Raw genomic sequence first — 23,090 nt, 5'->3', positions numbered from 1 at the left:
CCAACAATCTCTTTGAATACTCTTTCTAGACCTTTACCCTTTTCTTCCCCTTCTGGGACACCAATGAGTCTTATATTTGGACGTTTCATATTATCTATCATATCCCTGAGGTCCATTTCGATTTTTTCAATTTTTTTCCCCATTCTTTCTTTTATGCTTTCATTTTCCATTCTGTCATCTTCGAGGTCGCTGATTCGTTGTTCAACTTCCTCTAGTCTTGTACTATGAGTGTCCAGAATCTTTTTAATTTGGTCAACAGTTTCTTTAATTTCCATAAGATCATCCATTTTTTTATTTAGTCTTGCAATGTCTTCTTTATGCTCTTCTAGGGTCTTCTTGATTTCCTTTGTCTCCCGTACTATGGTCTCATTGTTCATCTTTAGTTCTTTGAGTAGCTGCTCTAAGTGCTGTGTCTCTTCTGATCTTTTGATTTGGGTGCTTGGGCTTGGGTTATCCATATCGTCTGGTTTTTCCATATGCTTTATAATTTTCTGTTGTTTTTGGCCTTGTGGCATTTGCTGAACTTGATAGGGTTCTTTTAGGATTTGTAGACCAGTTGAAGTCCTTATCTCTAATTTATCAGATCTACAGCTTCGTGGAGTACACTTTCTCTAACTAACCAGCAGGTGGCGTCCAGGAGCCACCTGTTCTCCACAAGCCAGTTCTCCCTTGCTTAGCCTTTTTGGTGAGTGGGGGAGTGAGTCTTGTGGGGTTCAATTGGTGTACCAAGCTTCCGTGTGTAGTTGGTGTTGCCTGCCCTGTATGTGGGGCGTGTTTCTGGGCAGTTGGGGAGGGGGGATGGCCCTAACAATCAAATCTCCCTGGTGATCCTAGAGTTTTAAAGCTGTTGCAATAGTCTAATCCTTCAGTTCAATCCTGCCACAGTTTGTCTCTGCCACTGACCCACAAGTCCTTGGTTTTGGCGTATGGCTCCTGTGACTTGCAAGTGGACCCCTCTTCCAGGCCGTGCACCCCGAGTCCTCTGTTGAGGGATGACTGTGCTATGTCACAGGTGAGTGCCGTCCCCCCAGGGCAGGTCTGGGCTGCTGGGCTGTGTAGGGAGGCTCCCAGTCTGCTGAAATGATGGCTGAATGGGGCTTTGTTAATTCACACTGCTCTACCTTCCCAACTCTGGGACAATCAGTTGAGGTTGCAGGGAAGGCTAATGTCCACGCCCAGTTTTGTGGTGTGCACCTGTTATTTGAAGCACTTCCATCACACTGGGTTGTCTGGGGCAGTTCTGGGCTATGGGGCTGGCGATGGGCAGGAGTGTTTCCTGTCCACCAGGATGATGGCTATGAGCGGACACCCCCCTTTTCTTGGGAAGTTGTGGTGTTTAGTGAATTTTCTCAGCCACTGGATTATTGCCTTTTGTCTCAGAGCTCTCCTAGTTCTGCTCTTGACTTGACCTGCCCAAATTGCAAGTCTTTGAAGCTTTCTGTATTGGGCTTCTTAGAGTAATTGTTTTAGAAAAAGAAAAAAGGATTAAAAAAAAAAAAAAAAGAAAAGGGCCCTCCTCAGAGATCTAATGGGTTATTGAAATGCTAAGAGACAAAGCAACCAGGGCCATTAAGGAAAGGTCCACAGGGCAGAGAGATCAGCTTTTCTTTGGGATTTGGATATGTGCCTCAGGGCCTGAGCTCGGGCCTGAGCTCTGCCCTTCTCCTTTCTATGTTCACCAGAACTCCAAAAATCCTCCGCTTTTATTTTGGAGTTTTTCGTGTTGTTATTTTTTCTATGCCTGTCTCCTCTCATCTGGGCTGGCTGCTCTCAGATTCTCTGGTGTCTGGTCTCCGTCTATCTGTGGTTGGAGTTTGGATCAGTAGAATGAGTTTCCGAAAGGGCTGCCACTGCAGTTCTCCCTTCTCCTTCCCAGAGCTGACAGCCCCTCCTGCCATGGGACTGAGCCTGGCAGGGAGGGGCGCGGGTCCCCTGGCCTCAAAAACTTACAGATTTCGCTGATCTCAGCAGTTCCACGTTTTCATGAGTGTTGTATGAAGTATGCCCAAAGTCAGATTGCTCTGTGGTGTCCAGTCCATGCAGTTCCTGGCTTTCTACCTACTTTCCTGGAGGAGTAACTAAAACATACAGCTCACCAGTCTGCCATCTTGCCCCGCCTCCCATAAGCTACTTTTAAGTGCCTTTGAGTAAACTAACATTACTTAGACATAAGTGGAAGAATTCAAGCCAGTAAAAGAAGCATGGTCTTTGGGCCCTACGTAAGGTTGCAGTGGTTGGGCATTTCATAACTGCAGAAACTCTCCTTTACATAGATTACTATCTCAGGGACACTGTTCACATAGATTTACAATCTGTGAGGCCAAATGCCCAACCCATCCAGAAGTACCTTTCTCAGCCACCTATTTTATGGCCTTTCAGGAACAAGAGTTATCAAGCTATTTCTTCATTTCAATATGTTCAGTGCTTTTGAAACTCCTGCTGTGTTGAGGGCACTTCTCTTCATGGAGTAATAGAGAGATATAAAGATAAATAACACAAAAATGTGTAGTTTAATAGACAATATTAGAGTGGAAAATTTCCTTTGAAGACTCCAGATCCCAACAGAGCCACAAACAAGAGTTAATAACTTCATTTCCTTTCTCAGGGATCCTATCTTAAGGAATGTGTTTATGTTGGCCAAAAACTGACAGTGGCATTTATTTAACAAAAGCCAAATGGAGAAGCTGTGTACTCTTTCACTAGGTCACTCAGCAAACAATACCTTTGTGGTCCCTTGGTACTTCTTGATCTCAAACTAGGAGACCGGAAGAGAAACAAGCCATTTCCTTCTCTGCTTTCTAAGAAGAAGCCTGGACTTCAGTCGGACCATGGGGCTGTGAGAACTAGCATATTTCAGAATGAACTGGCTTGAGGACTTGAGTGATGATTGTTTTGCTCACATATTTGCAATGGCAACATTGATAATTAAAACAAGCAAAATGTAGAGTGTTGACATTCTCTCTTGGCTATCTGTGACTTCAGTATGCTGGTGCTTAGTGTTTAAGGGGGAACATTAGGTTTGAACTTGCTCTCGATTTTGCAAGGAAAATCAAAGGAAAACATTATTCTGCTGAAGCCTGCTTGTTTTGTTTTTCCCCCTAAACACCATATTTAAAAATTATAATATTAAGCCATTTTAAATTCCACTGATGTGCTATGTTTCATTTCATGTATTTAGTAATTGGAAGTCTAAGACAGTATCATAACTTAATTGTAAAATTAAATTTGCACCCTCAATTCATGCATTATTTTATTGTAGTTATAAACTTAAACCTTGTTTTAAAGAGGATTCACAGATTTTTATTTTTCTATGAAAGATGACTTGTTTTGGTCTACTTCCAACATTTTAACAAGAGAATTGTATAGGAAGAAATAAAAGTGATTTTTCACTTGCTTTAAAACCTTACAATAATTGTGCAGCATGATCAGAAAGAAAAATGATATTCATGACTGGAATAGAATATTCTGAACATTTTCGAAACATGAATAATAGGCAATATATTAAAAACATAAAACCATATTTATTATGTTGAATTACATGAAATTGCTACTTTAGGTAGGTCAATAAATGGTAACATTTAGGCCTTTTTTTTTTTTTTTTTTTTGGTTCAACCAGTGTGGGGATTCTTGTTACCTTTCTGCTACCCAATTTAATCAAAATCAAAATGAAATTATGTGACAGTTAATCCTAAATGTTAGGTATTTGTAGATTATCCAAACTTAATTCCAATTCTTCTTTTTCCTAATTTATTATCTGCTTTCAGGCTGATTACTCAGTAAGTCAATCTTAAAGGGGTCATGAATGGAAGAAGGGGGAAGACAATATCAACAAAGTTAGTTACTTCAATAGACGTTCAGTATTTTAAAAATCCAGAAGTTGGAATGAAGGAACAGCTAAAACAACTTGGGGACTTTCTGGATTTATTTACATGTGCAATTCTGTCACTATTCACCATATATAATAGATTTTTGACCAGGCTGTAATGAATTAGATCAAGATGATTGTTTAGTTTCCTAGGACTGCCATAACAAAGTACCACAAACTGGATGACTTAAAAGACAAACAGAAATGTATGGTCTCAGAGTTCTAGGCTAGAAGTCTGAAATCAAGGTGTCATCCAGGTCATGCTTTCTCCGAAGCTTGTAAGGTTCTAACGGTGGCTCGCCAGCAATCCATGGTGTTCTCTATCTCTTTCACGTGGCCGTCTTCTCTCCCTCAGTTTCTCTGTCTGTTGAAATTTCCTCTTCTTATCAAGGATGCCAGTCATATTGGATTAAGAGCCCACCCTACTCCAGTATGACCTCATCTGAACTTGCCTAATTCCCTCTGTAATGACACTATTTCCAAATAAAGTCAAATTCTGAGGTACTGAGGAATTAGGATTTCAACATATCTTTGAGGGTGGGGGAGACAAAATTCAATCCATAACAATGGCATTAAATTTGAAAATTTCTGCAGATTTTTGGCTGAGAAAGAAAGTGGTTTGCTATGAGGTGAGTTTTTACTCAAAATCACTAGCTGTGAGTTCTCATGGTAGTTCTGTTAGTGGCAGGCTGTGTAATATGATCAAATTCCCTAACTTCTGTGGAAACATTTTTTTCAGTTTTCTAACAACTCTTGGTGCACATGTGAATTTACATTTCCTTAGCAACAACTCTGTGGTTTCTAGGAGCTAATCCAGAGGATTAGAAATGCTCTTTAATCCTTCTTGGTCTAATGCTGATTCTCATCTTCCTATTCCCATTAATCTAAGAGGAATTATCAGTAATTGAGGAAAAGGGGGGGGCAGAATCTACTAGAAATTAGAAAACATGAAAGTGAAGAGACTAACCACTCAAGCTGATATTTGTGTAGCATTCTTTCCATGTGATGGTGGCCAGAAACCTGGGAGCAGAACTGATGAACAATTATGTCCTGCTGGCATTGGTTGCATCCTGAAAGGAAATAATCCAGATAATTGTTTACTTAGATACCACTTAAAAAGAGGAGCTGGAACTCCCAAATAATTGTGGTCCAGAGTAAACGTCTTTTCAACCCTATTGGTTAAATAAAAACCGAAGGCTGTTGGATCAATGGCCAGCACCCCGAGAGTCCGTGTTCACCGCCATGAAAGCTTCCTAAACTATTCCCTGTCAATCCCTGTCAGTTTTACTTTTCAAAGTAAAGTACTTCTGGGTGGTAACTTTCCAATACTATACTTATAATGAAAAATGAAAATAGTGAAATCTTCCTACAATCACAGTGACAGGATTGTCAAGGGAGGTATTGTAGTGCAATGGTTATAATACAGACTGTCACGACTCTGCCTGGGTTTGAGTCATCTCTCTGTCACTTGTAAAATCTGTGAGCCAGTGTAGGTTATTAACCTTTCTGTGCCTCAGTTTCTTCACTCCAAATTGGGGGTGGTGATAATAGGGTTTTGTAAGGTTTATATGAGTTAATTTGTGTAAAACAATTATACCAGTGCCATATAGCTATGGTAGTTAATGTTCTATTACTATTATTTCCTCCATAGCAGTTTCACATGCAAGTGACAGTTTTTATATATATAACCCAACAAACAGAATCGTGGCTCTTTTAAACCGGTGTTTTGAACTGAATTATCCTACCATAGTAAAGTCTATCAATTTTGCAAGAAGTGACTCAGAAAAACAAACAAACACAAATGCAATATATTTGCTTCTGCAGCTATATCTAGACAAAGCACTGCACATAATTTTGAGGTGATATGACCAATTAATGCATTTTTACCCCCTTTTTCCTTTTTTTCTTTTCTCTTGAGACTTTAGGTTTTGTTGAGCTGTATGCATTCATATTTAATGATTGCCATTATTAATGTTTTTGTACTATTAAATATTAAATATCAGGCAGGATACATCCTTTAATTTCCCTTTGGAGTAATAAAATGTGACCAATAACCTTTTTCTTGAGATCTGCAGAAATACTCTTTGTCAAAACAGAAGTACATAATAAAGCTAGGAAATCACCTATGAGGAACTCTTAGAAAGAGCATCATGTATTAGGTAAGCAAAATATGTCAAATATAATAAATATCCAAGACGTGAATTGGTGCAGGCTTGGTTTCAGGAAGCCTTCACACAGTAAAAGTTTTGATAAATTCTAATTACCAAGTTACACAGCAAATTATAAAAAAATTTTAAAGGTTAATTTTAGTGACTTTATACACAATTCAAATATTAACATGAGTAAGACTACCTCCTTAATAACTCTTGTGATAGATGAGGTTTTTGATTATTCAGCAGATACTTATTCCAGATTCCCAGTGTTTTGGCACCTAAAAATGTACCTCTGAATGAATGTTTGATTCCAAGTGTCAGTTTATATATTTGTATCAGTGAGGTAACATTGGAGTATTAAATTCTGTATATCAATTATTGTACAAAGGGAAACTCCAGGTATCTTTTGGGGAAAGTGCAGGGGCGATATTAAAACTATTAACCTGTAGATCTCAGAATAGACTTTGTCCACAGAGCTAGAGCAAGGTGCTGGGGTACTCCTGCTGCACCCAGAGTTCACCCTGTAGTGCTGGATAATAGTGGGAGGGGTGGGGGGTGGTCACTCTGTGGAGGAGGAGGCTGAGGATGCAAAGAAGGGGGAATTTTTTGACCCATATAGCCATACCATGCATCCAGCTGAATATCAACCTAAGGAAGCATATATACATTTATAGCACCCTTGTAGAAACATTTGAAAATCCAAGATGATGAAATATCCTGAGTACCAAAAGGAGTTGTGAAGAATAGTTAACCTTTTATCTGTTCTTCGTGAGGTTGTTATATTCCTTGTTGACAAAAGAAATTATAGTAATTTCATTCAGATTTGTTTGAACTTTCTCAAACTCAAAAACAAGAACAAAAACAAATTTACAACCTGAAGAAAAATTTGTTTAAAATCCCACTATTCTTACATTTGATCATAAAATATTTGAAATTTCTTTCTGTTGAATTGTAATAATTACTTAGGATTTCTCCCATACTTATTTAATTCAGTTGAATTTCTTTAAAAGATTGAAGGTATTCTAAAGGGTAGTAGGAGATATTCCACAATTATTACTTAGAAGATTATGAGTTAAATACTTTTGAGAAGTTTGCAATTTTAATAAAGCGAATGAGTTTTAATAGAGATGTTTGTTTTCCAAAAATTTTTAAATAATATTTCTTGCCTAGTCATGGGGGGAAAACATCTAAGTATTTATTATACCCATTGTATCAAAGTATAACTTGTTCCAGATAAGAAATTATAAAAAAGAAACCCAAAATTTTTATTTAGAAATTTGTACTCTGTACAATTGAAAAGAGAATTTTAGCATGATTCATATTATTCTTTTTTGAGTGCCAATTATGATGACACTTGAGGTCAAAATCAGTTTGTTAATTTCCAAAATGGGTCTTGCATTCTTCTAAGGTGTTATTCTACCTCTAAATTTTATTTTCTTCTGCAACTAAGAAGTTAGGATTTAAGGAATAATTATGATTACTGAATTATTATATAGATATTCCTTTTTACTTCCTGATATGTTAGAGTGGACAGAGGGAAATACCTGAAATCCTGAACTGTAGTTCAGCTGCCTTGATCTCTGATAATGATTGTATAGCCTTTATCTTGTGCCCTTGTGATTATAAAACCTTGTGACTTTCACTTATACCCATTTATCCAGTTTTTCCACTTTAGAGTTTTATGAACACAAAAGAAAGTCCCTAATGTTTATTAATGAAGGGTCTTAGGTCAACCCAGAACTAACTCACCCCAAGTCCAAAGTTATCTTGATAACCCAAATGGGCCTGCCTGACATGCATAGTAGCTTAGAATTTAACCTACAAGTTACCTATACCTCATTATAATACTAAAACTCATGCCCATCATCATATTAAGGCTGCCATTTTCTTACATACTTTCTGTGACTAAGCATGTCATCTATCTGCACATGCTCAATAATTAAATCACCTCTAATTCTATCATCTGGAGCCATTGTGCGCATTATCCTAAAACCTGCCTGTCTTTTGATACTATAAAACTATCAGAGTTACTGCAGTTCAGGGAGACAGATTTTGGGCCTATAGGCCATCTGCTCTTCTGCTTTGCACCTAGCAATAAACTATTTCTCTCTTTGAAACCTCTGTGTCTCAGTAATTGGTCATTGGAGAACCTTGGGCAGAGAATTCACTCACTGTCTTTGTCCAGTGTCACTTCCTTTTTTCCTTCCTTTTCTCTTTTTCTTTATTTTTTCTTTCTTTTCTTTATTCCTTTCTGGTTAACTTTATTTCAAAATAATTGTTTTATTTTTTTCCTTCTTACAATTCAAAACAATTTCTAGATATCAATCTAGCCCTGAAATCACAAGGCTTAATTAACTATTTAAGGACAATTCTCTGGCAGATCAAACTTCCACTGCCCACGCTTCAGATCTACTTTTAAACATTAATATTAAAGACTAATTTAAGTATTTTCTTGATTTTTATAAAAATCTTAACTGATAATTATGTTATAATTTCAAAAATACTCAATAAAATCCATCTGTATATAATTATGCAAGGCTTCATGCAAGCTACAAAAATATATAGGAGAAAATCTCAGGACCCTAGTGTCCTATAACAAGATATAGAAGATCAGACATGGAGAGAGGTCATTAGGACACAAGGCATCTATGTGTCCTATGAGGAGAAGAGGAGACACTGTTGATGTTTAGAGGTGGTTCCTCTGCAGAGCTCATCAGGCTGTGGAGATTGTGATGAGATTTCTCTAACTATCCCTTTCTTCTGAAGGTGGAAAAGAACCCAAGGACTTCTTCACCCACTCACCATCTGTCTTATGTTCTTACGTATGCAAGTCCAGAACCCTCAGTAAAACAATGTGCATGTAACGAGAGCTATACTCCAGCACTCTATTTGGGCACTCTATTTCCCAAAACAAGGTCCTTTGTAATATTTTTGTTGTTAATTATTTGTTTCATAATCACTATCGTGATGTTCTTTAGGGAACATTTTGGAAGTGATGCTGTCATACTTTTTTTTGATTGCTTTGGAAAGAAATCACTTAATTTACTTATTTTTTCATCTTCTATTTGGTGACTATGCCTTGGTATGGGTGTTTGGCAAGGGGTAGACCTTCAATACAGCACAGATAATGTTCTTAAATGTGTGTCTTGTTCCTTGCAGGACAGTCCTTTTTACTCTGACTTCTGTAGTTGTACTTGTCATCACAACTGACTGGATCAGCTGGGACAAACTGAATCGGGGATTTTTGCCAAGTGATGAAGTTTCCAGAGCCTTCCTGGCTTCTTTCATTTTGGTCTTTGACCTCCTTATTGTGATGCAGGTGAGTGTCTTTGTGTTTCCTTCCTCTTACTGGAAATGCTCACAGAAAAGCATACAGAAGCTTTCTTATGCTTTGTTCTCATAACAGACAGGATACAGAGACAGGTTCCATAAAGCTAGAGAAGTACATAGTTTCCAGTTGCTATTGATGGGCACTTCTCATATCATATTTTCAGCAATGTTACTGGGGGAAAAGTCAATTGGACTCTTAGGATAGAAGCACCAAAAATTCATTTTATGAACTTTGCAAGATGCACCCCTGAAAACTGTAATACATAGTAGTGTTTTCTGCCAAGGATTCAGGGGAAAACAACAACAACAAGCAAAACAAACAAAACACCCTGTCATTTACTAAATGGAAAGCTGCAGGGATGAGGATGAAATAAAGCCAGAAAGCAGGAAAACACCATTTGCCAAAACAACTCAGGGTTTTAAAGCAGTTGAAATGGAGTGATGTAAAAATGCTTTTTCTGGTTAGGGAAATTATCACTTTCTTTCAGTATTCACCAGAGATCATTCCACTTTCATGTAAACAGTATTTCTTCCCTGCTTAGCAACATATTGTGTGTACAATAGCATCGCACTAAACAGTGTTACTCATGTAATTTTCTGGTGTGAATGCTTTTGGGTCTTAGATGTGTGCCTTTGAATGGGACAGAAAGAGACATTAGCTGTTTCTTGGCACTTTATCTTGCTCATTAAATGTCCATCCATTTGCTAGACGTTTTCTTATTACTTTCATAAGGCAATTTTGTTTTTTCCCCTCCTGAGGTATTGTAAGTCATTAGAACAAAGGTGACCATTGCTAAAAGGAAAGAAGCACCACTGTATTCTGAATTTATGTGAAATTTCACAGATAGATGATTGCTTTTCTCATTTCCAGAGTCAAAGAAAGACATTTATAAAAGATATTCTGTGGTTCTGTGGTGTCTCAGAAGAGAATAATCGTTTTTTTGTGCTTTTTTTTTTTTTTTTTTGGTATATAATATATACTGGTATCATTAGGTTCAACATGTGTTAGTATCTTGATGCGTGATAATTTAAAATACATTGTGTCTTTTAAAAAAAACCATTTGATGATGTAAAATTGAATTTTATTTTGTAACATCTAAAAGTTGTGTGTCTTTTTTATTTCCAGTATATATTTTGGCATAGTAGAGAAAGCACGGAACTTAGAGTCAGGAAGCATTGACAGATTCTAGATCTGCTTCTTACCAGCTGTAAGACCTCCTCTAGATATTTATAAAATTGAATTTAGAGCATCTCTGCAATACTGTGTCATGCATTATCTTGCATATGGGCCAGTTTTATCTTCTTCCATTTAATATTCCTAACTAATATACATCCTAATGTAAAAATATCTGCTTCTGCCAAGTAGCCTACTCGTTTTTTCTGTGCCCACATTACAGTTGAAGCTATTAGTAGTCTAGCAAATCATTGCATCTTTGAATGTACTCATTGCCCACTACCATCCTTTGCCTTCTACTCTGTTTATATGTTTTAATTATTTGTGCAATAAGTTCACTAAAATCAGGGAGTTCAGGTAGAGAAATGTAATATTGCAATTTGCAGATATTATGGATTCAAAAAGTACTTAATAAAAAAGGGAAATGGAAATAACAAGTGTTGGCAAGGATGAGGGAGAAATAGGAACCTTAGTGCATGGTTAATGGGAATGTAAAATGGTGCAACCACTGTGGAAAGCAGTTTGGTGGCTTCTCAAAAAGTTAAACATAGAACTACCATATGACTCAGCAATCTCACTTCTAGGTATGACACCAAAAGAATCAAAAGCAGGGACCAGGACAGATATTTGTATACCAATGCTCATAGCAGCATTATTTACAGTAGCCAAAAGGCAGAAGCAACCCAAATGCCCATCAACAATGAGTTGGATAAACAAAAAGTAGTATGTACATACAATGGGAAATTACTCAGCTGTAAAAGGGAATGAAGTTCTGATCCATGATACAAGGAAGAACCTTGAAGACATCATGTTGAGTTGAAATTAATCAGATACAAAGGGACAGATAGTCTCCTAAAGAACCTTCTGCTTCCAGAGTTCCCTTGTATCATACTTCCCATGCAGCTCACCCTTATATCCCTCCAATCTGAAATGCCTTGTTTTATAGGTCACTTCCCAGCCCAAAATATTGTCAGTGACCCCTCATTGTCCGAGAATTAAAGTCCAGACTCCTGGAGCTCTCTAAGTGCCCTCTATGAATCGTACTACGTACTAGTTCCGCCCCAGACTAAAGGGTTTGTTGCTTAGTCCTTGACTCTGATATACTTATTCCCAGGAGGTCTTTAAGCCCTTTTTCCTCCCCAGATTCCCTTGCATTCTTTTGCTCTACAGACCTAGACTCCACATTCTCCATTTTAACTCCCCCTTTCATTAAAGCCGCGTGATTACTTCCTCCTTGGATCCCCTGTAGCACCATTTATCTGAACTGCAAACCAGCATTTCACTTTTAAATCTTCATATCCCTGGAATGTCCCTAGCACAGTACCTTATACAGGCAGGAGAAGGCCCAGAATAACAGTATATTTGATGAGATAAAGAAGTGGCAGGTCAGCACCGAGTCTCTCAGGCAAACTATGCCCCTCCTTTGGGAGCATCATGATGAATTTCCTGGAACTAGCACATGTGACAAGAGAGTTATTTTAAGGAAACAGATCCCCAAAAGTCATGCATATTCAAGACATTCAAAAATGTATACTACAAATGTCCTAACAAATCCATCCCATATTTACATATTTTAGATGAAAGAAAAATAGAAAAGTAGCAAAATTAATGAAAATGGAGGAAGTAGTTTCATTTAAAAGGTCTGTCCTCATTAGAATGATTTAAGTGATTTAAAAACAATTAACCCTAGGCTTTTCTAATGGTAAGAAAGTTCCACCTGTACTTTGGAAAGGTATTTTAATGTTTGGTTAGAAAATAAAAGAAACAATTAAAATTGTGTAATATTTATGAAAAGATTTTCTTTTAACAAAATCAGTAGGGCAATTCTGAATACTTTTAGAGAAAATATAATTATTTTTATGAATAGTCACAAAATAGGACTTTCACATTTATTTTTAAAACTGTTGTGTCACATTTTTTGTGCTTTTAGTAAAGTTATTAGAACTAAAATATAAATAGCTGCAAACAAAAAATAGCATGACTCATATAAATCATAAATCACTCATTATCTAGAGGGTAGGAGAAGTAAATTATAAAGAAAACTTCCACAGCAAATCCTTTCTCAAATTGCATTTAATATTTCAAGTCATGTCATTTAATTTTTATATATACTCTTGATTCATTGCATAAGTATTTGATTTGAAGCTATGTCTATCCATTTACCTCCCTGCTAGGTTCAGGGAAAGGTATATCTAATATTTATAAATGTTAAAATATGAAGTGTTGCATAGCAAGCAAAAAAAAAATGTGTTGTAGGAATTTACAAAAGACAGAAATCAAGGTAGACCAGAGTAGTAAGGTAAAATTTCAAGAGCTGGAGATGACACCAGAAAGACACCTAGAATTTGAAAAGGCAAGACACTGAATGAGAACATTTTGTTTTTCCAGCTGGGGGTAGCATCATAAAAATCAAGGTAAGAACTCAATTTTGTCCCATTAAATTCAAGAAACATTTATCAATTCATTCCTAGCATCAGGTGCTGGAGACAGAAGGCAGAAAGAAGGGAGTTCAAAGTTCAGTAAGACACAGTCCACAAGGAGGTTGTAGTTGCATACAGAAATTTATAATTTAATAGAATAAGTATGGGTAGAAAACTAAATAGATTTTAGGAAGACTGTCTATTGAGAATAATTCTTCAGATAGAAATTGAGCCTCCCTACTTTTCCCACTTTTTATACTCACCTACCCCATCCCCCATCCTGCTAGAATCTGGAGTGTCTGATATGAAGGCTTTAGAAGAGAGGAAGTTTCTCCTTGTAAGATTAAGAATATTTTGTGCTTTATACTAGACAGGAAGGGAAAAAGAAAAAGAAAGAAGAGAGATGAGGAATAGTAGGAGGCAAAAGCAAAAAAAAAAAAAAAAAAAAAAAGGAATAAGTAGGGTGTGGAGGCCAAAGATGGATATAAGCCAGGATAGTAGAGGAACAGTAAATGAGTGTGTGGATGTGGGAGGGGTTGGGGGGAGGGAGGAATTAGCCGTGGGTGAAGGCTAAAAAGACCAATGAAGTTATGTCAGTTGTTGAGTTGCAATCAATTCTTCATCTCTCATGGGTGCTTTATGTAACCAAACACCAGGGAGTTGGCCTTGGGGAAGATTAAAAAAAAGTGTTGAGTTTCACAGCTAGATCAATACCTACAAAGACATCATCTGATGAACAAGATACCCAGGAGGCAGAAGAAGCCATGAGAAAGTAAATTGCTGGGAACTTATGGGCAAATATGGGTATGTTTCTCATTTCCACAAGCTGTGCAATTACTGGAGTCCCAAGCCAATATTGCTTGGTTATCTAGCTGTTATCTGGGTTTTAAAGTGGGGTGGTTTAGAGTACGGACTCTGGAGTCAGATTTCCGGAGTTCAAACTAGCTCTTCCACTTACTAGCTGTGTGCTTTAAGACTAGGTGCTTAACTAACTTGAACTAATAATAGCATGTACTTCATAGGGTTGGGGTAAGGTTTAAAATTGCTTAGAATTGTTCCTGGCACATGGTAAGTACTACAAAAATATTAGCTATATGCAACAATGAGTGTGGATGCTAACATGGTTGCATGTGACTTGAATACTATGTAGGCTGCAGAAACAGACTGAAGCCACATTACTGAAGGGCTTGAAAAGCTCTCAAGTACTTGGATTTTTACCTAAGGGTAATGATGAGCCAATTCAGGTGATAAGCCACAAGTGTTAAAAAGTCATGGTTATTTTAGGAAAGTTTACTGCAAAAGTTGAAGAATGAAGGAAAGAAAGGAAGAAAGAAGGAAACTAGAAGTAGGAGTCAAGTTTTCATGGTTAGTATGGTATTTCATGCATGTAATGTTAAGTACCTATGATCATGGCAATAAGAATAACACAAGAAGTGTGTTGTTTGAAAATGAAAATAACAGGACATGTTGATGTGTATGTTCGAGTGAAGGAAGGGAATTGGTCAAAATAGCATAATAGCATCATTAGCCATCATTCTTTATCCTGTTACTTTTTGAGCTCCTTGAAGTAGAAGTCATGTCTTATTCACTTTTAAATACTCAGTGTTTTGGTTGACAAAATGAACTACTGCAAGATTTCAAGCCATGGAATGAAATAATGGTGGGGTTATTGACTAAAACCAGGAAATGTGTTGTTTGAGAGAAAATGTGAGGAGTTGGGATTTAGGCATGTTGAACTGAGGTAATGGCAGGATCTCCAAGTGGAAATGTCCAGTAGATATTTAGAGTAAAGGATTGGAAAGTAGAAGATTATATATGTAAATATATAGAGAGATGATAGATATACATGTAGATATAACATGTGCATAGATGTGAAGAAAGAAGCCTTCTGCAAGAAAGGCTATTAAAGAAAGCTTTGGCAGATTCTCAAGCTGCTGATGTGTCTTTTCAATATTTCTCTTTATTGTAATTATCTACCTACTTGCCTGCTACCTCCTGTAACATGTGAGCTCCTCAAGAAGAGGAAATGTGTTTTATCAATTTTTAATCCCCACAACTATCTCATGTCTGATGTATTATAGTTTTACCATAAATATTTTGCAGAATAAAAGGATGAACAAAGGAATAAATATAACATTATTCACAAAAGCCAAAGCACATGAGCTTTTTCAAGATATGGAGTGTTTAACAACAGCAGGAGAATGAACCAATAATAATATTAGATTAGGCCATTTCCGCTGAAGTGTGATCTTACAGTAATTAAATAGCCAAATAAAAATCTGAGTAAATTGCACAGTTAAGTGTTAAAAAGGACTCTTTCGTCCAGTTGAGAAGCACTTACAGAGAAGTGATATTTCCTGAAAAGAAGTTCTTAATGCATTGAAAACAAATTATGAAAATTGCATTCTACTAACATTTCATTGTGTACTATATTTAGTATGTTTGTTTTTGGTTTGTACATGGTTCTCTAAAGTAGGAATACTTATAGAGTAGTTTTAGAGTAGACATTATAGCATTATGACATTATGACTCCTGTTAGATTTTATTTTTAAATCCCATTTACCTGACTTTATTAGGGAATTTCTTTTGAGGTCAGTTGTTGAAAGTGGAATCCATCACTTCAGAACATAGGGCTGGCAATGTGCATAAACTTATTTTAATTAAATAGCCATTGTGATTTGACCAATTCACATATATTTTCAGGATAAATTATTCCAACTAATTTTGTTTACATGCTACTTAGAAAGAAAGAGTTGTTTAAATGCCCATCCTCCAGATTTAGCATATTCTTGAACTTGGGGAGTGTTTTATAACTTTCAAAGTATTTTTAGTTCCTCTTCTTCCTTGTTTTACATCTTCATTTTTCTTACTCGAGGCTTACACTCTTATGTAGAAACAAAGTGATGGTGACTTCTGTTATAGTTCCCAAGTGATGACATGGAATAAAGGTCTTATGGCTTAAGTAACACCTGAAATAACCATAATACCTACTCTCTTCAAAGTACATGCTTTAGAGGTTGAATCTCAACTTTGCGTATTGTCACCATTCCATGCTTCTGACATCACTGCTGGTCCAGTTGGAAGCTGACTGTTCAAGGAGAATTATGGAGGGGAACCCCAATGTATTTATTAGCAGTGTTGGCAACCAGTCTCCAAATCGTAGACAGACTTAGAACAGAGCATCATGTCCATGCAGCATGAGGGAGTCCAGCCACGTGTGCCGTCTGCAGGAGATGCCGGAGAGGGCATCAGGGCAGGTGACCCATGCTATCAGGGGAATCTGGCAGAAGGTAATTGGTAAGCTGGAAGCATCAGGGTTCTCAGAAAACAAATTTTAGCATCCAATTATGGGTGTTAGGGTGACACACACACTTTCTTGATAAAATAATAGCCTGGTTAGCATATAATTAGATCAAAATATTAAAACAGGCAGAGAGTTCTATGAGGGATTATTGTGAGCAGGAAGGATCGTTCAAGTCTTGTATAGATAATGTGGGAGGAATGTAGCTTGAAGAAATTATAAGATTTAGTTAAGCAAGTGGAAAAATAGAGACATTCCAGTTTTATCCTAATTTAAAGTAAAAAACTTTAGTCTCTGAGGTATAATTTTAAAAGAGAGCTAAAACATGATTTAAAACTGGGAAGATATAAATTCTATACTATTGCACATGGGCAATAATTTTACAAAGTCACACTGAGGCAGCAAGATATAACTGCTTTGAACTTGTGTTTCTCCCAATGGATTGGGTAAGTTCCAAGTGCCATGGAATGATCAGTGCCTGATCATTACCCTGAGAGAGTGTGCCAGTCCTAGCCCTTGCTCCTGTCTTTGGTTTATGTGTAGCATGGTTGGCCCCAAAGTCATGTTTAACAGTTGCCATTTGTCATGGCAACACACGTATATGATAAAAAAAAAGTGCAGTGTTGAAGACTGACACCTTCAGTCATTTATTCAGACCCTCAATTCCTTTGTGACAGGTTTCAAACTCAGGTCAGAATTTTGTGGGTGTTGTTTGCTATATGCAAGCCCTAGCGACAGACAGGAATTATTGCTTCAGCTTGATTGCTCATCTCAAATATCTTCTCCCCAGACTGGATGGGCCAATCCTTGGTAACTACTCTTAATGAGCCATGTCAGGAATATGAGGTATTTCTATGGGCTCCTCTATTGAATTTTTAAGATATAATGATAAAGCTAAGGAATAAGATAAAAAAAGAAATTTTGTAGACAATTAGAAATCATAGCAGTCTCCAGTAGTTGAGAGCATTCATTTTAAGCTCATGCCTAAAATAAGAAATGAAGAAGAATCATGGTTAGACAAACAAGTTTAGTATTATCATAAAATCATGGAATTTTAGAGGAAGAAGAATATTTGAGATCATTTGGTCACATCCTGCATTTTACAGCTGAGGACCAGAGAGGTTCTATAACTTGTCTAAGGTCATCAGTTAGTCAATGGCAGGGCCCATTTAGAGCCTGGGTCTTCTGAATCCCAACCCACTATTTTAACAGGTAGTTTCTAAGTCAGAGGTAAGTGTCCATTAGCTCTGGAGTTGGACATGCATGAGGGGCTTTGGGGAATGTTGTGCAACAGGTAAAGTCCAAGTGAGTAATTAGACTGGAGATGGGGCCCAACAGAAGGAAAACATAGTGCAAGAACCCTTCATAGTGCAAATAAGGACAAGCCATTAAGAAGGGAAGAATGGTGCAATGAAAGCACCGCTGAACTAAAATGAAGATGCAGGCAGAGGGAGAGAGGAAGGAAGAAAGCGGGGAGGGAGACAGGGAGGCAGAAAGAAAAAATAAAAAGGCTAGCATTCATGGAGCACTTCATATATGCTGGGCCTGTCCTGAATGCTTAGACCCACTTTATTTTATTTATCCTCTAAAACTACTCTACAAGGTTGGTATTCTTATTATCTATAATTTTACAAATGAGAAAAATGATATTTTCTCAAGGCACAGAGGTAGTATCTGGATATACCAGAACTAGGATTGAAAAATAGAATGGGACTCTTGGGGATTTACCCTGTTTGCCCACGTGGAGAGAGAGGAAGAGGCTCAGGTTGGAGGGAATGCCTAACTAGTCATGATGCAGAAGGAAAAAGCAGAATTTGGGCAGCTGCCTCTGACAATCCAGACAAAAGAGTGTTCCCAGATCAGGTGAACCAGTGGAGCCTCTGGAGAACTAAAATCCCTGGAAACCTGGAAATGAGGAATTCCTCAGGTGAGAGCATAAAACAAAAATGTGGGAGAGACAGAAGAAGGTGGTGGCACAGAGAGGAGTGGAGGCTGGTTTGTCCCCCTGGAACAGCTAATAAACAACCAGGAACAACAAGTAAATAATCTGGAATAACTGTGGGGGGACAAGCATGGCTGTCCACTCATCATACACTGGCCTGAATTGGGAGGAATGCTTGAGACAGCAGCATAAAATCTGTATGTAAAAACTGCAGGTCCAAGCCAGGAGCCCCCTCCCCCCATGGCCCAAACTGCAAAGCCTTGTGGTGCTAGAGAGCAGCACTCTCTGAATGGAGCCAGTGAATATAGCTCAGCTGAGCTCCATCTGGAGTTTTAATTAACAAATGTGGACTGTCCAATACAAGATACGAATCCCCAACAAGCAGACAGGCTTCTGGTAATGACGGACCTTGGAGAGCTGAAGGGTGGCTGCAGACTGGCCCTGAAGGGGGCTTTCTGTCCCTTATTCTACTCAGTGGAGAAAGCTTCAGCCATTTTCATTTCCCAGTGCTCTGACCCAGACAAAGGTGGAGAAAGCACAGGTAGAGAGACTATTCAAATGTAAATGACCTCTCCTTAGGGGGTATATCTTCCCTAAGAGGAATAAGGTGGTGCCAAGCTCTACTACCCACCTTCCATTCAGAACCAGACCCTAGAGCCTGGGGGAAAACAGCCATGGGCCCCACCTCCTTACACCAGTCTGGAGCTACAGGCTGACAGGCACCACCTGCTGGACAGAAAAGCACAGTGATTTGAGGCCTCACAGGGTGTATCAATCTTCTAAGACTCACCATTAGGGAGACATGATACTATTGCCTCCTTCTGAGACCTGAGCCGATTCTGTCTGGGAAAACCTGATTGGGGTAACCAAGGTAACCAGATGCCTGGACAGCAGAAAACTACAACCTACACTAAGAAAAATGAAATTATGGCACAGTCAAAGGAACAAGCTTACACTTCAACTGAGATACAGGAGTTTAAACAACTAATACTAAATCAATTCAAAAAGTTTGGGGAAGATATAGTGAAAGAGATGAAGTGTATAATGAAAACACTGGGCATACATAAGGTAGGAATCAAAAGTTTTAAAAAACAACTGTCAGAATCTATGGAAATGGAAGGCACAACACAAGAGATGAAAGACACAATGGAAACATACAATAAGAGATCTCAAGTGGCAGAAGAAAACACTCAGGAACTGGAGAACAAGGCACCTAAAAGCCTACACACAAAAAAACAGATAGAGAAAAGAATGGAAAAATATGAGCAAAGTCTCAGGGAACTTAAGGACAAAATGAAATGCAGGAATTTATGTGTCTTGGGTGTCCCAGAGGAGGAGATAATGGAAAAGGGACAGAAGCAATAATAAGAGGAAATAATCAATGAAAACTTCCCATCTCTTATGAAAGACATAAAATTAAGATCCAAGAAGTGCAGTGTACTCCAAACAGAACAGCTCTGAATAGGCCTACGCCAAGACACTTAATAATCAGATTATCAAACGTCAAAGATAGAAAGAGAATCCTGAAAGCAGGAAGAGAAAAACAATTCATCACATACAAAGGAAGCTTAATAAGACCATGTGCGGATTTCTCAATGGAAACCATAGAGGCAAGAAGGAAGTGGGGTAATATATTTAAGATACTGAAAGAGAAAAACCACCAACCAAGGATCCTATATCCAGCAGGACTGTCCTTCAAATATGAGGGAGAGCTCAAAATATTCTCTGACAAACAATGACAGAGTTTGTGAACAAGATACCTGCTCTGCAGGAAACACTAAAGGAAGCACTGCAGACAGAAAGGAAAAGACAGGAGTGAGAGGTTTGGAAAACAATATTGGGAGATAGTAGCACAGCAATGTAAGTACACTGAACAAAGATGACTGTGAGCATGGTTGAAAGAGGAAGGTTAGGACCATGTGGGACACCAGAGCAAAAGACGAAAGAGAAAGACTGGAACTGTATAACTCAGTGAAACCTAGGGTAATAAAAGGTATAAATGTGTTTTTACATGAGGTAGAACAAATGAATGTCAACATTGCAAGGTGTTAAAAATAGGGTGGGATTGGGGGGAAAATGCAATCAGTGCAAACTAGGGAATATAATTAACAGAAACATTATATTATGCTTCCTTTAATGTAACAAAGGCAATATACCAAAGCTAAATACATATAGCGGGGGGGCATCAGGGAAGGTTATGGGACTCCTGGCATTGGTGATGTTGTCTGACCATTCTACTTTAGTTTAATGCTGTCTTTCCTTTTGTTGCTTTCTAGTTGTCATGTTTTTTTTTCTCTTTCTCTTTTTTCTTTTCTTTTGTCTCTCTACCTTCTTTGACTCTTCCTCCTCCTTTGTGAAAGAAATGGAGATGTCCTTATATAGATAGTGGTGATGGTGCTGAATACATAAATATGTGACTATACAGGGAACCAACAACTGTTTACTTAGGATGGAATGTATGGTGTGTGAACAATTTCATCTTAAAAAAATGAGTTGAAGAAGAAATCTTGAAGGCACTATATTGAGTGAAATAAGACAGACACATAAGGACAAATGTTGCAGGGTCTCACTGATATGAACTAATTATAATATGTAAACACATAGACATGAAATATAAGTTACCAGGATATAGAATGAGGCTAAATAATGGGGAGCGGTTTCTTATTATGAGCAGAATGTTCAACTAGGTTGAACCTAAGTGTTTGAAAGTGGACAGAGGTGATGGTAGCACATTATTGTGAGAATAACTAACAGTGCTAAAACGTGTGTGAAGTTGGTGGAAAGGGTAAGCTCAGAATCATGTATGGCACCAGAAGGAACAGTGGAGGTTAAAAGATGGGAATGTATAAAACAGTGAATCTTGTGGTGGACAATGTCCATGATTAACTGTACAAATATTAGATATCTCTCTCATGAACTAGAACAAATGTATGACACTATAACTAGAAGTTAACAATAAAGGGGCATATAGGAAGAAATATATACCTATTGCAAACTATATACTACAGTTAGTAGTATTTTAACATTCTTTCATCAATAGTAACAAATGTGCTATACCAAAACTATGAATCAATAATGGAGGTGGAGTGGTTAGGGGTATGGGAGGATTTAAGTTTCCTTTTTTTGTCTTTATTTCTCTTCTGGAGTGATGAAAATGTTCTAAAAATTGAAAAAAAATTAATTGTGCTGATGCATGCCCAGCTGTATGATGGTACCTTGGGCAATTGTACACTTTCGATCTTTGGATAATTGTATGGTATTTGCACAATCTCAATAAAAAAAAATAGAACGAGTATTAAAAAACCAAACAAGGATTAAAAAACAGGACTCCAAAGCCCATACTCTTTGTTTTCCTTGCAGTATTGTTGTGCATATTAAAGGAAATAACCTTGCAATGTCCACAGCAAAACACTTGACAGGTGGCAGAAAGCTTAGCGAATGAGGGACATCCCGGAATAGACTAGATCTGTTCTTGTTGCACTTCTTATTGCATTTCATATGAAATGCACCTCATATTGGTAGTGTGACCCTGATTAAGTCACATAATGTCTAGGAGCCTGTGCTGGTTTCAATGTATTATGTCCTCCAGAAAAAGCCATATCCTTTGATGCAATCTTGTGGGGCAGACATTTTAGTGCTGATTGGATTGGAATCCTTTGGGTGTTTCTGTGGAAATGTGCCCCACCCAACTGTAGGTGATAACTCTGATGAGATAATTTCCACTGAGGCATGGCCCTACCCATTCAGGGTGGGCCTTGATCAGTGGAGCCATATAAATGAGCTGACAAGCAGAAGGAATGGAATGCAGCTGCAGCTGTGAGTGACATTTTGAAGAGGAGCTACAGCCAAGAGGGACACTTTGAAGAAAGCACAGGAGCTGCAGATGAGAGACAGTTTGAAGGCAGCTATTGAAAGCAGACTCTTGCTCCAGAGAAGCTGAGAGAGGACAAATATCCCAAGTGCAACTAAGAGTGACATTTTTGAGGATCTGCAGCCTAGAGAGGAATGTCCTGGGAGAAAGCCATTTTGAAACCAGAACTTTGGAGCAGATGCCAGCCACGTGCCTTCCCAGCTAACAGAGGTTTTCTGGACACCATTGGCCATCCTCCAGTGAAGGTACCCGATTGCTGATGTGTTACCTTGGACACTTCGTGGCCTTAACACTCTAACTGTGTAACCAAATAAACCGCCCTTTTTAAAGGCCAGTCCATCTCTGGTGTTTTGCATTCTGGCAGCATTAGCAAACTAAAACAGAACCCATTTCATGAGGAGAGTTTTTTCCTGACCCAGATTACAGGGTTTTTGTGATAGTCAAATAAAAAAAGGCACTCGTAATATGTTATTTTTGCATATTACATTATTTGGGTAGAAGAACCTAAATTATATTAGCTGAAAATAAGTCTTAGGGTTATGCTTTTAGTTACAATTGATCAGGCCTCTTTTGATTTTAACTTAGGAAAAGTATAATAGTATGATGATATACAAGAGGTTGGAGTTCTTGAGGAACAACGAACTACTGGTACTACCTGCTAATAGAGATGTCCTCTAAGGGAGTGGTTCTCACCCTTACATGATCATAAGAACCACCTGAATCCTTACAAAAATATGGATTCTCTGGCTATTGCAAGATCTCTGAAAGTTTCTGCTTTAATAGGTGTGCAGTGGTGCCTGGGAATCTGTTCATTAATTAAATATTGGAGGTGATTTTTGTGACCATTATCAACTGCAGTAGAATCTGGGTACTGGTTAAAGATGCAGATTCTTGGGTCTTCCTTAGACAGAAGTATCAGAATCACTAGGGGATTTGATCTGGAAATATGAGTTTTTAATTAGCCCATTCATGATTTCTCTGAAACTCCCTGCTCTAAGGTAATATATTGATAATAAGTGAATGTTGTTGTTTTG

At 37.8% G+C, this 23,090-nt stretch overlaps 1 protein-coding gene across 7 annotated transcripts in view; it reads left to right on the top strand.

The window, feature by feature from the left end:
- TMEM117 (transmembrane protein 117) overlaps positions 1-23,090 on the top strand; it is a 516,480-nt gene that overhangs the window by 430,722 nt on the left and 62,668 nt on the right. For all 7 annotated transcript variants that reach the window (XM_037845384.1, XM_037845383.1, XM_037845385.1 and 4 more), the window contains one exon: positions 9,178-9,337. In XM_037845384.1, the coding sequence (XP_037701312.1) occupies positions 9,178-9,337 (160 nt within the window). The remainder of the gene's footprint in view (positions 1-9,177; positions 9,338-23,090) is intronic.

Source organism: Choloepus didactylus, chromosome 8 (genome assembly GCF_015220235.1).
Source record: "Choloepus didactylus isolate mChoDid1 chromosome 8, mChoDid1.pri, whole genome shotgun sequence".
NCBI classification, from domain to species: domain Eukaryota; kingdom Metazoa; phylum Chordata; class Mammalia; order Pilosa; family Megalonychidae; genus Choloepus; species Choloepus didactylus.
This window is presented reverse-complemented; position numbering and strand designations above follow the sequence as displayed.